This window comes from Tenrec ecaudatus, chromosome 12 (assembly GCF_050624435.1).
Source record: "Tenrec ecaudatus isolate mTenEca1 chromosome 12, mTenEca1.hap1, whole genome shotgun sequence".
Lineage (NCBI taxonomy): Eukaryota > Metazoa > Chordata > Mammalia > Afrosoricida > Tenrecidae > Tenrec > Tenrec ecaudatus.
Window position 1 is genome coordinate 59,191,427 of NC_134541.1, and position 14,874 is coordinate 59,206,300.

Sequence of the window (14,874 nt, forward strand, 5' to 3'; positions counted from 1 at the left end):
GGTTAGGGGTTAAGCTTCTGACATTTTATAGCAGTGTCTCATCCCTCATAAAAGGCGTTAGGAAAATGAAATCATAATGGCAATCATTTCCAAATTGAGAAAACCTAACAGGCAGTGCTGCGTGTCAGGCTCGATTCTAAAGGTTTTCTATGAATGACTCAGTTTAATTCTCACCGCAGTTTCTCACATCATGAACCCGATCCTATGGAAGTAGAACACAGAGGCATAGCTAATACCTCAATCAAGGTCTCACAGAACATAAAACGTCTGATTTAAAATAAGCTTTTACTCACTGATATTAGAAGTTCACACAGTCTAGTAAAGTGCTATATGACTATTTGTTTTTCACATGGTTAAAAACTAGCACGTTTATGCAAAAAAACCCAACAATAACTGACAAACTCACTGCCATTGAGTCAACTGCGAATCGTGGTGATAAGGAAGGCAAGAACTGCTTGGGGGGGTTTCCAAGACTGCAATTCTTTATGGTAACAGAAAGCCAACTTGTTCTCCCATCCAGTGCCTGGTGGTTTTGAACTGGTAACCTTGTGGTTAGCAGCCCAACATGCAAACACTATAGCACCAGGGCCCTTCAACATCATTGATAGGACCTGAGAAATACAGAGTCAAGGGAACTGAGTATAGACGGGGAGAGGGGAGATGAAGCCCTGGAAGCTGGGATGGGCAGGAATAGGAGTTCTGGAGAATGGTCTAAGGCAGTAACCAATGCACGTGGTACATGATGTAGACATTCAAGGCAAGATGCAGGGCCAGGGAACTGAGAGACGCTGCAAGCAGGCTGCGAGTAATGGGCGTAGTTGCCATGGGCGTGTCTGAGATGATGGCCCAGAACTAGCCCTGCTGTCGCTGCAGCCGGGAGAGGATTCAGAGTGTGTGTGTGTTATCAAAGCATCCTTCAAGTGCTAGCCTTCCACTCACTACAGCTAACTTAAAGTTTGATGATACCGAGGGGACAGACGGAGGAAAAGGGGATGTAAAACAACACCTACACGATTGTTTTCTGAGAAAATACACTGGTTGTATAATTTTTTTAAATATTTGAAATCTCATTCCTACTCAATAAAACTCCATCCCCCAAAATAAAAAACCAACAACAAACCCACAAAAAAATAAACCTTAAAACTGTAGCATGACAACCAAGAGGGGCCAGATAGGACAAACATTGCATGCCCAAGTCTCCAGTGAGACGAAGTCTCAGTGAGGTTTGCTCAGCTTCCCCTTCCCTGTTGCATGACTGCGCCCACCTACCTTGTACAATGAGGTGAACTCGAGAGGTCTTTGGGTGGTTGTCTGTCTGCACAGAGCAGGTGTACGGGCCCTCATCATACACATCCACATTTTGGATCTCAATGCTGTACTGGGTCTGAGTGTTGCTCAGCAGGACCACACGGGGGTCCAGACACCACTTATCATTTCCAGCATACAGGATTGTGCTGCGGTTTAGCCAGGCCACCCGGGTGACTCGGTTGTCAATTGTGCACCTGCAGAGAAGACAAGAAAAATAGGTCAAGAGATTAGAGATAAAAATGGGAGCCATTAGGGCAGATTTTTTGGGTCAAACTAAGATATATTGTCTTTCCTCTCATACTACCCTCTGCCCCCCCCCGCCAGCCCTCGCATAACTGAAAGACACACACAGTCACGGAGCCAGTTCTGTATACTACAGGTGTGTAAGGATACACGTGTAGCCCCTGTGGTTTTCAGTGGCTAATTTCCAGAAGTACATCACCAGTCTTTTCTTGTGAATTACTTCTGGGTGACTCTACCCTCTAAACATGTTAACTATTTGAAGCCCTTAAGGACTTAAAATAAGGACCAGCATTGAATAAAGAAGACCTAAGACAAACTGATGTATTTTGACGACGGTTTTGGTAAAGAATAATGAATGCACCTTGGATTGCCAAAAGAACAAACAGCTCTGTCTTGGAAGAAGTACAGCCAGAATGCTACTTAGAGGCAAGGACGACAAGACTTTTCTCATGCACTTTGATCTGCTATCGGGAGAGGCCAGCCCCCAGAGGACATTGTACTTGGTACGGTAGAGGGGTAGCAGTAAAAAAGGGGGAAGGTCATGCACAAGATGGATTAACAGCGGTGGCAACAAGATGACGTGGGAGCAGGCAGTGTTTCATTCGGTTGTCTGTAAGGTCACTGTGAATCAAAACATGCTGGGCAGCACAGAACCAACTGGACACAACAGCAGGGACTCTGCCCCTCACCGGGGACGCTGGGGGATGCTTGTGGCAGAGTGAACTCCACAGTGGACTCCCAACCACAAGGTTACCTGTTTGAATTCACCAGCCACTCAGCGGGAGAATGATAGGACTTTCTGCACCTGATGATTTCTGGCCCAACAAATAAAACCCGACACAATGGCATGAGCTTAGGGATTCTGCACTCCAGTAGTATGCATCCCTGTCTTTCCTTTTTAGATATCACCTGGATATCTTCTCTGGATCTCGGGAGAAAAGAAGTTTAAAAAGTACAGTCTCAGAACATTGGACGCCTCCAACTTCTGGACCATGAGTAATTAACTATTTCTGAAACCACGTGAAGCAGATCATTTCCAACAACCATCTAGTTGCAACCTAGAGAACGCTTCCATTCCCAGAATGCATAAGCCCTCACCCTTCTGCCTGCTAGTCTCCCCTCTGGGCAGGGGCCTCAACAAATCAGGAAAATCTCCCATGTGATCATTCAGGGGAACTGTGTGTGAATTATCAAATGAAATACTTATGACAATCCTTGAGAACATTCATTGGTAATATAATTAAGATACAGAGAAAATAAGTTCTGTTAAAAGTACAAATAGGTGGGTATGGAAGGTCATCATTGTTCTCCCAAACAAGAGAATTGAGCCTCTTCTCTATATTTTAATACTACTGTTTTTTCCTCCTTTTTAAAGTTGGTATTCTCACCTACTGTATACCCACAAACAAAATGTAAAGTCGTATGCATTTTAGCTTTGCAAATAAATTTCTTTTAATTAGTGAATTTGCAAATAGAGAATAATGAGGATTGGCTGCAAGTTTCCCATGCTCCAAAGCAAACGTGCCCCAGAGCAGAGATGCAGCTTTTACCGAGTTAATGTGATTATTCTCCTATCACACTAGTGAATTCCAATAGTAAGTATCTGAAGTCAAAACTAAATGTGGACCGCCACATTTGTATTTATCTCCGTCATAACACCCAGCAGTAAAAATGTTCAATGACTGCTAGACTGAAGGCACTTTCTAAAATCATTAAGCTGCTAAGCATCTATAAACAGCCCCCCGCCCCCCCACTATCACTTTTGCATGCAGGCTCAGCAAACTCAGGAAGTGCCCTCTGTTTGCCTGGACACGCTCAAATTCTCCAGTTACTCTCTGCACCTCTGCACGGCATCGTCACATCGCGGCCTCTAGTCATTCCCCTCTTTGGCGACACTGAGTTTGTTCTCTTGCTTCAGGCTACATTCACAAACATGGTGTCCTGGTCCTGACGATAACGCCACGAACAGTGCCGCATCAGGGCCCGGTAATGACGCCTCCCATTTATACATTCCTCTGCAGTGCACACAGCACTGTCATCCACGTGGTCTTGTTTGCTTCTTGTAACCAATCTGTGCATGAGGTACTTTGACTCATAATGACTTTAAAGAGTAGGGCTTCCAAGGTTTGGAGGGCACTTGGACTTTCAAGGTCATAGTTAATACATGATGAACTAGGGCCCCATCCATGTTTTCCTGTTCCTTGTTCTCTGCATGTCTCAGAAGGCACTCAGGTCTATTTTACAGAGGGGAGGAGAAAAGGTTTCCATTGAATTCTCAGAATGTTCTGTGACCATCACAAATATAGACACTGCTAGCGAGCATATCACTTCTGCATACAATCTACCTCAAGACCCGGCATTCTGTGTGGGGCATCTTTCCATGTGCACTTGTGTAAATGTCACACAATCATCGCAGGCCACTCAGGTACAGGTGGGAAGCATCCCATAGGGCTCCTGTGAGGCAAACCTACCCACCAGACATGCCGCTGCTCTGGCATTCAGCAAGGCTTGTGCTATTTATTGTAACATCACAAAGTCTTACAAGGGTTTCCTTATCACCCAAACACAGATGCTATTAATCTTGAAGCTAAGCAACATTACCCAATTGGCTCCTTTGACACTAATACACAGCTTCAGAACCAAGATTCAAAATCAGCTTAGTTAGATGCCTAATTTAGTGTTCTTCCCTCTCTCCATGATCAAACACAACCCATTGCTGTTAAATCGATTCTAACTTAAAACAACCGGATGGAGCAGAGCCGAACCGCCCCTGTAAGACTGAGCAGCAGATAGCTACGTCTTAGCTGGTGGCTTTAAACAAGCAAACTTTCAGTTAGCAGTTGATAGCTTAACCAGTGTGTCATCAGGGTCCCCTCTGTGCCTGTCTTTAAACAAAAAACACCCAATCCCCTGCCATAAAGTGGACCCCAATTTACAGTCAGCCAATAAGACACAAAGAGTTGACCCATACAGTTTCCTCACTTGCCACCTTTACAGAACAATAGACAGCACATGGAGACAAGCTCAGCATCGTCAAGTCCTTTAAAATCAGTGCTCATAGAAGAACGGTCAAGAAATCCAAATAGGAATCGTATGAGCAGACTATGCGACACAGGGCCTGTTCAAAGTGTTGACGAGCAAGGATGTGACTTTGAGGGCCAAGGCGTGCCGATCCTAATTTGTGGCATTTTCAATTGCTTCATAAGCATGTAAGAGTTAGACATTGAATAAGGAAGACCACAGAAAAATTGATGCATTCCAATTATGGAGCAGGTGAAAAATATTGACCGTAACAGGAATGGCCAGAAGGAAAAGAAAAATGTCTCGATAGGAGTACAGCCAGAATGCTCCTGAGAAGCAAGACTGACAAAATTTTAGACATGTGATTAGGAGGGACCAGTCCTTGGACAAGGACATCGCGGTTGGTCAGGTATGGTGTCATCACAAAAGAGGAAGCCGCTCGAGGAGCTGGGTTGACACAGTGGCTACAACGGGCTCTAACTTAACAACACAGGTGAGGGTGTCCCAGGAACGGCTTTGTTTTACTCTGCTGTACTGTACGCAGGGTTGCTACGAAATTAATTCAACCACACCTAACAATAGCCACAACAACAACAATCTGTATGGAAACAGACTGCCACACTGTCTCCCACAGAGAGGCTGGTGTAGGAAGCATCCGGCTGATCAAGGTGTTTACTAATGGGTGACTATTTAGTCCCCTGCGCCTCTGTGTCTCTGCAGACAAGCCTTGCAAAATGACTGTTGTTTGTGACTTTGCTGCTAAAAGCATTGAGGGATAAATAACTCAGTTATTTATTATCTCTTTGAGGCTCTCTTGAATCCTGCATATCCATCCCTGTAATTGTCTTTGAACCTAGTGCTTTTATTATTCTAAGGTTAAGAAACTGTGACTAGTTAAGTAACATTTGCATAGGTAAGAGTTTAGGAATGTTTAAGTTCTTAGATGTTTGTTTTGTAACCAATTCCCTTGTGTAAGAAGAGTATAAAAACCAAGCTTCAAATATACTGGAGACTTCAGTCCATCAGATTGGAGTCCTCCTGATCCCATACTTTGTATATATCTCTTTCTTTTCCTTTCATCCGCACGCCTCATTTCGGACCCAGCTTGATGCGGGATAGCTAGCCTATTCCTGCATTAGGCTGGTGGCTGCAAATCATTGACCAAGCGATGTATGTATTTATTTGAACAGGTTTATTGGCACACAATCCACATATCATAAAATAGTTGAGTCATATCAAAAAGATTGATACCATCATTACCACAATCAATTTTAGAACAAAGTAAAACAAAGAAAACCGTAAACTGGAGAGAAAGTAGAAAATATTAAAAACTGGAACAAGTTATAATTAGTCAAAAGGGTGTTCAAATGTTAAGGTGTTAAATTTTAACCCTACTGTCTCCATAATAATTCACTTTCCAATGCACGCTGCATGAGAGCAAGGCTATTCCACCCCTGGTATATAGTCAGAGTATATTTGCTGGAGGCTTAATCTACATGTATTTACTCTTCTTCTTTTTTATTTTTGAATTGAAACAACTTTCAAATGGGTCAAAGGGGAGCTCAAATGATAAAATATTATATGTTAACTTAACTATGTCAGCCATAATCAATTTTGCAATGTGCTCTGTCTGACATCAAAACTATTCACATCCCTTGACTACGGTCTGAGTGGATTCACCTGAGGCTTCATCCATGTGTGGAGCCTGCAAATAGAGTTTGAACTTCTACTGCCATCCTTAGGCTTTTGCAAACCAAGTTTTTACAATCATGCCCTCCTTCAGATTCAGAGTATATTATTTACAATTCTTGGATCACACAGGCCGGCGCGCTTCTTACACGTGGATTTAGTTGCCTGCTTGGCTGAAGAAAATTCTTTAAGATAATACCATTCTTTTTGATAGTTGGGCACCAGCTAGTCTTCTCACCACATTTTTCTAGAGCACCCATCTCTCCCGTGATCTCTTCATGAAATCAAGCATCAAGCAGGGCCATGTCAAATGAACCAAGTGTTCTGAGATTCGAGCTACAATTCAGTACAAGTCCCAAAACCATTCATATATCTATGGCCACCAAATGCTTCAAACCGCTAAGTCACCAGGTTTCTTTACTGACTCTATAAACCCAACCCTACTGTGAGTGAGTCCATTCCCACTCATAGCGACCCTACAGGATAGAATAGAGCTAATCCAGAGGCTTTCCACGCTGTACCTTTTGATGGCAGCCACGGCCTCATCTCTTTCCTACAGCGTGGCCAGTGGGTTCAGATCTCTTGCCTATGATTTGCAGCACAACATTCAGCCCACTGTCACCAGGGCTCCTTCTCAGGCTCTGCTGAGTTTCTTAAAGGAGCATTTAGCTTGTGGTCCTCAAATTCGACATGTTTCAGAATCACCTGGAAGACCACTTAAAATATAGATCCCTTCATCCCCACTATCAGGATCTCTAATTCAGTCAGTTTGGGATTAGGTCTAAGAATGAGAATTTCTGACAATTTCTCAAATTATTCTGAATGTGCTGATCTGGGACCCCCTACATTAGACACCAGTCTCTTGTGGGATGAAATCATCAGCGTATGTGCACTAGGAAACAACTCTTTTTTTTAAAAGCCGTCTCCCATTACTACATAAAGAGAGAAGCTTTCTTCTATCCTGCACGTAGTCCTCCCTTCCCCTCTAACAGTAGGAATTTGATCACATACCCAGTGAATAACCACAGTTCAGGAAATACTGACCAAGAAACTCTAAACTGCTTGAATAATTGCTTTTGATATCCCCAATGGGGGCATATCCTAACCAAATGCTGAATGTGAGAGGACGGCCTTGGGTTTCTTGGTATCCAATTGCTGAAAACTGACCGAACTGGAACCAGTCTTAGCACAGTGCGCAGCTGTTAGAGGGGCAGGATGACCATTTGTAGATACACTAACTGAAGGCAGGAGATTTCTATACTGTGATGTGGCTCCAGCGATATACTACCTAGGCAAGTTGGCATGTCTTCAGCTATGATTTTGGACAAATCCAAGGTCATGTTTAAATGTCCAAACTGTCACTTCTGCATATCCGTCTTGCTGAGTCTCCATGGAATCAATGCTGGCTTCTGCAAAGATGGATCACAAAGATAGCTTGGCAGCCAAATCCTGTAACCTTCTCTCACCTGCCCCTGTCCACCTGCTTCATTTATCCAGTCTCCACAGCAGTGCAGAGGAGATAGTCCTTGTTGGCATTTTAAAAATGAACATAGTTGTTTTCTCAGCTACAGCTCATGCTTTGGTTGGCAGGAGTGGGTAGAAGATCAAGAGTGAGAAATTTAGCCCCCAGTCTTTTTCATCTCAGAGACAATGCTTAAAGTACCTCTCTTGAAAAAAAAATCCCTCCTAAAATACATTAGTTATAATTATTTCAGGAAGGAGACCACTTGTCTGATGAACTATCAAAGAGTAAGATTTTAATCTTACATTTCCCTGACTAGTCTGGTAAGAATGGCAGGAGATGGCCATTGTCGGTGACTGGAGACATCACTGCAGACCAGCATCTTGCATTCCAGACATCAGATGTCTAACCCAAAGCCTGACAGCTTCTCACCTCCTGCCCCCACCCCCATCCCCCCACCCACAAGCTTGAGTTACAGCAACCTCTGACAATTCCTCTACATATGCAAGGAACAGAGAAACAATTAGTACACCCACACTTTCTGGATGGAATCCTGGAAATCCCAGGTCCCTAAACTATAAACAGTTCATGACTGATAGCCTTCTAGCTCACCAGCCCTATGTTTCTCTCCGGTTCCACCAACAGTCCAGCCCTCCAACCTGCATAGCTTTTGTGAATAAAACACTGCCACCAGTTCGGAGGTCCTCCCTGCCAATATGTGGTCCTAGAATAGTCCATAGTCTGGCCAACCTAACATCCTGAGCAACACCTAGGCAGAGGGGAAACTAGCCAATAGGGACATTTGATTGATCTCTTGAGTGCTGAGTCATGGTACTCTAAAGCTCTGTACATTGCACTTGGCTTCTTTCTTCAGAGACATGTCATTTTACATAATAAACCAGCCAACCAACCAAACAAACAAACCAAATTCACTGCCACTGAGTCAATACCAACGCATAGTGACCCTGCAGGAAAGGGTAGAACTGCCCCAATGAGTTTCTGAGCTTGCAATTATTTATGACAATAGAAAGTTACATCTTCCCCCCATGGAGCTGCGGGTGGTGTTTGAACCAGGGCTCCTTTTTGAGGCGATAGGCTGGTCTATTCAAGTTTTTAAAAATGGCATGTAACCCACATAGAAAGATAATGAATTCCTTTTGATGATGAAACTCCGTTTTGTGTTTGGCCAGAGAAAATACAAACACATATGCACCTGCTGCACATAAGCCCACCGCACAGTGGGTGGATACCCTTACATACTTGTAATTTTCCGAAGCTGTACCTACTGGGTCAGAGCTACATAAGGGCAGCACTCTGTGTCTTTACCTCTTGCTGGTAAAAATATTGATTTTATTAAATTTGCAGCATTTGTATAAAAAGGAATAGCTAAAAATGACCAAGTAAACACAATGCCTGTGATACAAAAACAACATCACAAAAATATGGAGTCGGATCCTCTGGCTAATTGTATCTTTGGGATGGAAAAGAGAGAGATCGAGAGAGAATGGGAGAGAGGCAAAGAGAAGAAGGGCGGCATGGGGAAAGGAAAACAGCCCTAGAAATTTGAAGAAAACGACAGTCAAAGTATTCACCAGAACCATTGTAAAATGGGCCAATGTAGTATTAAAATACAGACACGGGTTGCAGATGAACCGGGAGAAAAGGCCAGGCTTGACCTTTCTTAAACACATCAGCTTGCAGATGTGTGAACAATCATGAATGCAGACCCGTTGGCACTTTAACTTGCTCAAGCTTTCCGAAGCACCGTGCTTACAGCCACGCTGGAGACTGCAGCGCGAGAGCGCTTCCACCCTGCAGGCCACCGGCCTGCCACCTTCTCAAAGCACACAGGCCTGTGCCAGCTGCTCCTGTGTTGGGTTCCTCCAAGGGTGTGGCCAGTACCCCACCCCACTCCCAAGGTTCACGGAGGATCACCACCACACGGCTGGGTCTGACACAGAGACACGCAGTCGTAGGGAAATGTTGTCTCATCATTTGCTCCTGCTTTGGAAAGAAAATGGTTTCTCAGGAAAACCACCAAACTGGGGTGCTTCCTGACCAACTTGTAGGAAATGCAGACTCCGTTATTGAAGTTTATGAAATCACTTTGGTCTTCCAGCAAGATGACACCTCAGACAGATGCGCTATACTAACCCTCTTCAACAAAGACTTGCAAAGAAAAAAAAACTGACATGAAGGGAAATGTTGCATCCTGGATCTCTGAGGGATGAAAAATAAGTGAGCTGAATACCAATGGAGAACATTCCAGGATGCGCCCACACAAAGGGACCAAGAGGTCCAATGACGTTTCAGCTAGCCCAGCATGAGCTGAAAACCTCTCCCCCAGCTCAGAACAGTCTCCACCTGACAAAGGGACAGGTGTGGACAACCTCCTTGCTCCCCTCAGCTATTGAGTGACTGGAAGGATGACTGGTATTTCATCTGGTCCATTTGGAGGAAGGCTGCATCGCTCCCCCCACATCTCCAGGAGAGCAAGTGGACACTGCAAGGCGGGCAGACTGGACCGAACGACTGCACCGCACATAGGAGCAGGAGGATGAGTCATACTGGGTTTACCTCCAGACCTTGGGTCTTTGAGGGGACACGGGACCACACAGTCACACTTCAGTTAGTGTGGCCCTGGCTCTGGTGCACAGCCTCGGTGAAGGCTCTGACTCTGGGCATAAGTTTGGGGCAAAAGTGACGTCACAGCTGGGAGACAGACTGTTTTCTCTTGTTTTGCATGGTCCCCCTTCTCCTTACTAACGCAGCCACAGAAGAGCAAAGCCATCTCTGATTCCCATAGCCACTGGCACCCGCAGAAAGCAGCCTCAACCCAAGGCCCTCCATAAAAAGCTGCAGCGTTTTCATTGTTTGATTTGAGGATTTGCTAGCCCTCCCTTTATTCTTTTGTTACTTGAATAATCTACAAACGGGGAGACAGAGGAAAACTGGAATGAAGTCGTCCCTATTTCCCTACAATATTCTATTGACCAGAGAATTCACCAATATCCACTCTTGCCTATGTGACACTTCACGCCTACGGTGCATACTCAGGGCATGCACTGTAACTGAAAATTAGAAAGTAATTGTTGGTTCTAGCTTGGGTTTTTGTGTGTATACGGGTATAGATGTGGTGTGGGCATTTGCTCAGTCTTGATATTTAGGTAGATCTATTTTGTGTTTTTTGTATGATTACATTCTTGCTCTACCTGGCGGACTCAAAGGTCCCCACACAACGTCCTCAGAAACAATCCATGGGGAAGGACAAGCACCCGCTCTCCAGCCACCGATGAGCACACAGAGATAAACAGAAACGCAATGTAATGTCTCAGAGAAGAGAAGCCATTTCAGATTACATGACACAAGTGAGTGACCAATGCAGAAAGGGCTTTCCCTTCTAAGGAAGAAGGGAAATGGGAACTACAAGGAGAATAATTCAGAAATATGATTCTCAGGTACTTTCAACATATGGCTAAAAAGATTGCAAGGGCTCCGGGTGGGGGGAGGGGGGATTAGAATTCAATAAGATGCTACAGCAGCAGTAAGTCGTGATGTTGCTTATTGATTGGTCCAGTTGTGAGGAGTTTTGTGTTTATGTTCTTATTTTTTAAATTAAGTGCTAATCCGTATTGAAGGCTACAACCCTTGGTCTCCATCAGCACGTGCGTGCTCCAAGTCCTCCTCAGTTGCATCAAGTAAGCGTGTGCCATTTGAAGACTGAAGGTTGCCAATACGGCCTCCACCGTTCCTGATGCCACACTCTTCTTCATACAGCTCAGCTTCTCTGATGACTTGCTCGGTGTACAGATTGAATAATTGTGATGCGAGGATTCAACCTTAATGCACGCCTTTCCTGATTTCTAAACATGCAATGATTTTAAACCATGAGTGAACCTAATACATCGCAAAATGACAACTATGAGAATACTGCTATGAAAGTGAGAGAGCTATCAAGGTTTTCATACCAAAGAAAGAGAAGCTGAGAGTTACCAGAGATAGGAGAAAAAGTGGGGAGGGGAAGCAATAGCCTATAGTGTACATGTGTTCACTTCCGAGAAGGGGAACATATGATATTAGAAAGAGAAGGGAAAGGTGGGGGTCGGGGCAAGCTATTGGGTGATGTGGTGGTTAGATGATTTTACGTCAACTTGAAGATACACACAATTTAAGGGATGGAATCCAACCGGTCAATCAAGTCATGACCTGATGATGCCTCCTTGGGGGTGTGGCCTTAGGTGGGTGTGGCCTTCTTATGTCCTGGGGAAACCAGGAACCTCCCTCTCTTTCTGCACTTTTGCCTTCCTGCATGCTGGGACTCTGTCACTGACCCTGCAAGCTGCCAGTATCCTGCCCTGTTCCACCGACCTCGGATCCACAGGCCTCTGCACCCATCAGTTTAAGATCTTCACGCATTCTGCACCATTGCATGGGACTGTGAGGCTGAAGAAGGACTTATGAACTAGTAAGTAGTAACTTCATGGACTTGAATTGGACTAGGCTGGCAGGTCTTCTTGTTCTATAATTACTTACTGATAGAAGGCTTTTAGTTACACATAGATGAATGTCACTGGATCTGTTTCTCTAGTCAACCTGGCCTAATGTAGGTGGTTAGGTAACTTGTTTGACTTATTGAATACAAACATGATGACCTGACGGTAACCCTCCACATGATTCTCAATAAAAAGTGGAAACAAAAAGATGACTTTGCAACAGGTTCCCAGCTCCCTTTTGGTAAATATTAACGAAGCCTTGGAACCGGAATAGCCAAATGACTGCGATTACCTGGCATTACCTACTACCTCAACTCTCTTTTCACCAGAGAGATTGCCAATGTTGACCCCAGTGGTATTTTTAAAACGTTTAGTCACATGTTAATATTTATAAAATTGGTTTGGGTCATTCAGGGGCAAGAACACTGAGTTTCTACTCGGTACACAACAGCCTTTATATTACTCAACCATTACATGCTTTCACTCCGATAAAAGGGGGATGTAACAGAAAATAATGGCAATGTCGATAAGACCTGAGGAGGGCAGATCGCCGAAGTGGCCAGCCTAGAATACCTGCTTGCAGTGAGCAGATGAATGAACAAATGAGGGACGTCAGAGGTTTGAATCCGAGCAGGAAGGGGCACAGGTACGAAATGAGACTGCTGGAAATTTCAGGCCTCAGGCAATATCTGACATAGAATAAATGTGATAGTTTTGAATTAAAAAGCCTCTTCCAATCTTTCCTCATCTCTCTTAAGTGCCTTACCTCCCTTGATTCCTCACGTGGGCTAAATGCTCCAACCTTCGCAGCTTTCCTGGCTCTCCGCAGCAGTTTCACTCTGCCCGCTCCGCTCTGAATACCGTTTCTTTTTCTCCTTTCCAAAGGCCACACACGATTTAAGGTCTAAATTAAATCCCCTCATCACCTGCAAACGCGAGGGGATTGCTTTTCTCCTCAGACACCCCTGGCAATGATTGTTTCCATCTTTTACTTCGCAATGTTTACTTCTACTCTTCAGCATGTGTCAGCGTCATACTACGTTTCTAAGTGTTAATTCTCAAGTCATTTCTTTATGCAGTAGTCTTTGCTAAATGCCAGTGGCAAAAGGAAGAACCCCCAATTCTCTAATGCCAGACGAGCTGGGAGAGCACCATCTTGGTCAGTGAAAACACAAGAACCTTTTCTACCCGGGTGAGCAAAATAGTGCAGCCAGCAGCTTTCCCCCCTGTGTTTCCTTAGCATATTCAAAAGAATTTAAAGCAGGAAAGGGTCTCTTTAAGCCCTTCAGAGAGTCCGATAGCTTCTAAGGGAGTGAGCTTAGAAATGCACACGGGAGCAGATGAAGGGGCAGGAGGAGAGAGTGGAGCACAGCCTGGCCCACCAGGCCGTGATGATGATGTTCCTGAGTAGAGCAGCCAGTCCACAGAGAGAACAACATGGCTGGCCCTACTATGAGACATGATGCCCCTCAGTGACTAAGGGCGATACAGGGGACAGCACCGGAGACACAGTGTGGGAATTGCACCTGACCTGATCCCACCACACCGAGGCAAATCACTGGGGGAGTGCAGCGGAACAGCAAGGGAATGGAGTGGCAAGGTCCCCAGGGAATGCTGAAAGTGGACTTTGGGGCCAGGGCGTGGTGCCCCAACAGACTGGACTGGAAAACGCTCCTAAGGGCCAGCAAAGATCCCTGAACTAACTACAAGCTTTTCTCTTGTGAACTGTTTTGTTCTGTTCTTTTTCAATGGTTTGTTTTGGTTGTTTTGTTGTCTGGTTGTATACTGTTGCTTTGTGTTCCTCTGTCTAGTTTTCGTGCATGTTAGTGACTCCACAGGTCTGTCTGAATAGGACAGGCTGGATGAACTATCTGGATGCAAAACAACGGGACCGACAGTTCCGGGGGGACTTGGGGTGGGGGGTAGGGGGGGTTAAGGAAGTGGTGTTAACAAACCCAGGGACAAGGGAAAAACATGGGACCCCAAAGGGTAGAGAAGGGGGAGTGGCAGGCCTGATGGGAAATGATCGAGGGTAAGGTTGCTTAGAGAAGAGGTATACTCTAGCCCAGGTGGCGATGAAGCATGGTAGTAGGGCAGGAGGAAGGTCAAGGGAGATGGAGGAAAGAGCTAGGAGTCAAAGGGCATTCATGGAGGTCTAGACAAAGACATGTACATGCAAATATATATAGGAGGTTGGGGAAATAGATCTTTGTGTCGATATTTATAGGTCAAGTATTAAGGTGGCGGAAGGACCTTGGGCCTCTACTCAAATACTCCCTCTATGCATGAGTACCTTCTTTTATTAAATTGGAACTCTATGATGCTCACTCTCCCGACACAATGGCTGGAGCCAAAGTGGGTGAACAAGTAAATGTGGTGAAGAAAGCTGATGGTGCCCGGCTATCAAAAGAGATAGTGACTGGGGTCTTAAAGGCTTGAAGATAAACAAGCGGCCATCTAGCTCAGAAGCAACAAAGTCCACATGGAAGAACACACCAGCCTGTGTGATCGAGTGGTCCCAAAGGGATCAGTTACCAGGCATCAAAGAACAAAAAATCATATCAGTGACTGCACACCTCCATGATAGGATCGCTGAAGACAAATGGGTGCACAAGCAAATGTGGTGAAGAAAGCTGATGGTGCCCGGCTATCAAAAGA

The 14,874-nt window shown here is 44.9% G+C and overlaps 1 protein-coding gene across 2 annotated transcripts in view; it reads right to left on the reverse strand.

Annotated features, from left to right (window-relative positions):
- Positions 1–14,874, reverse strand: part of NTM (neurotrimin) — a 577,270-nt gene that overhangs the window by 261,256 nt on the left and 301,140 nt on the right. For both annotated transcript variants that reach the window (XM_075527880.1, XM_075527879.1), the window contains exon 2: positions 1,270–1,502. In XM_075527880.1, the coding sequence (XP_075383995.1) occupies positions 1,270–1,502 (233 nt within the window). The remainder of the gene's footprint in view (positions 1–1,269; positions 1,503–14,874) is intronic.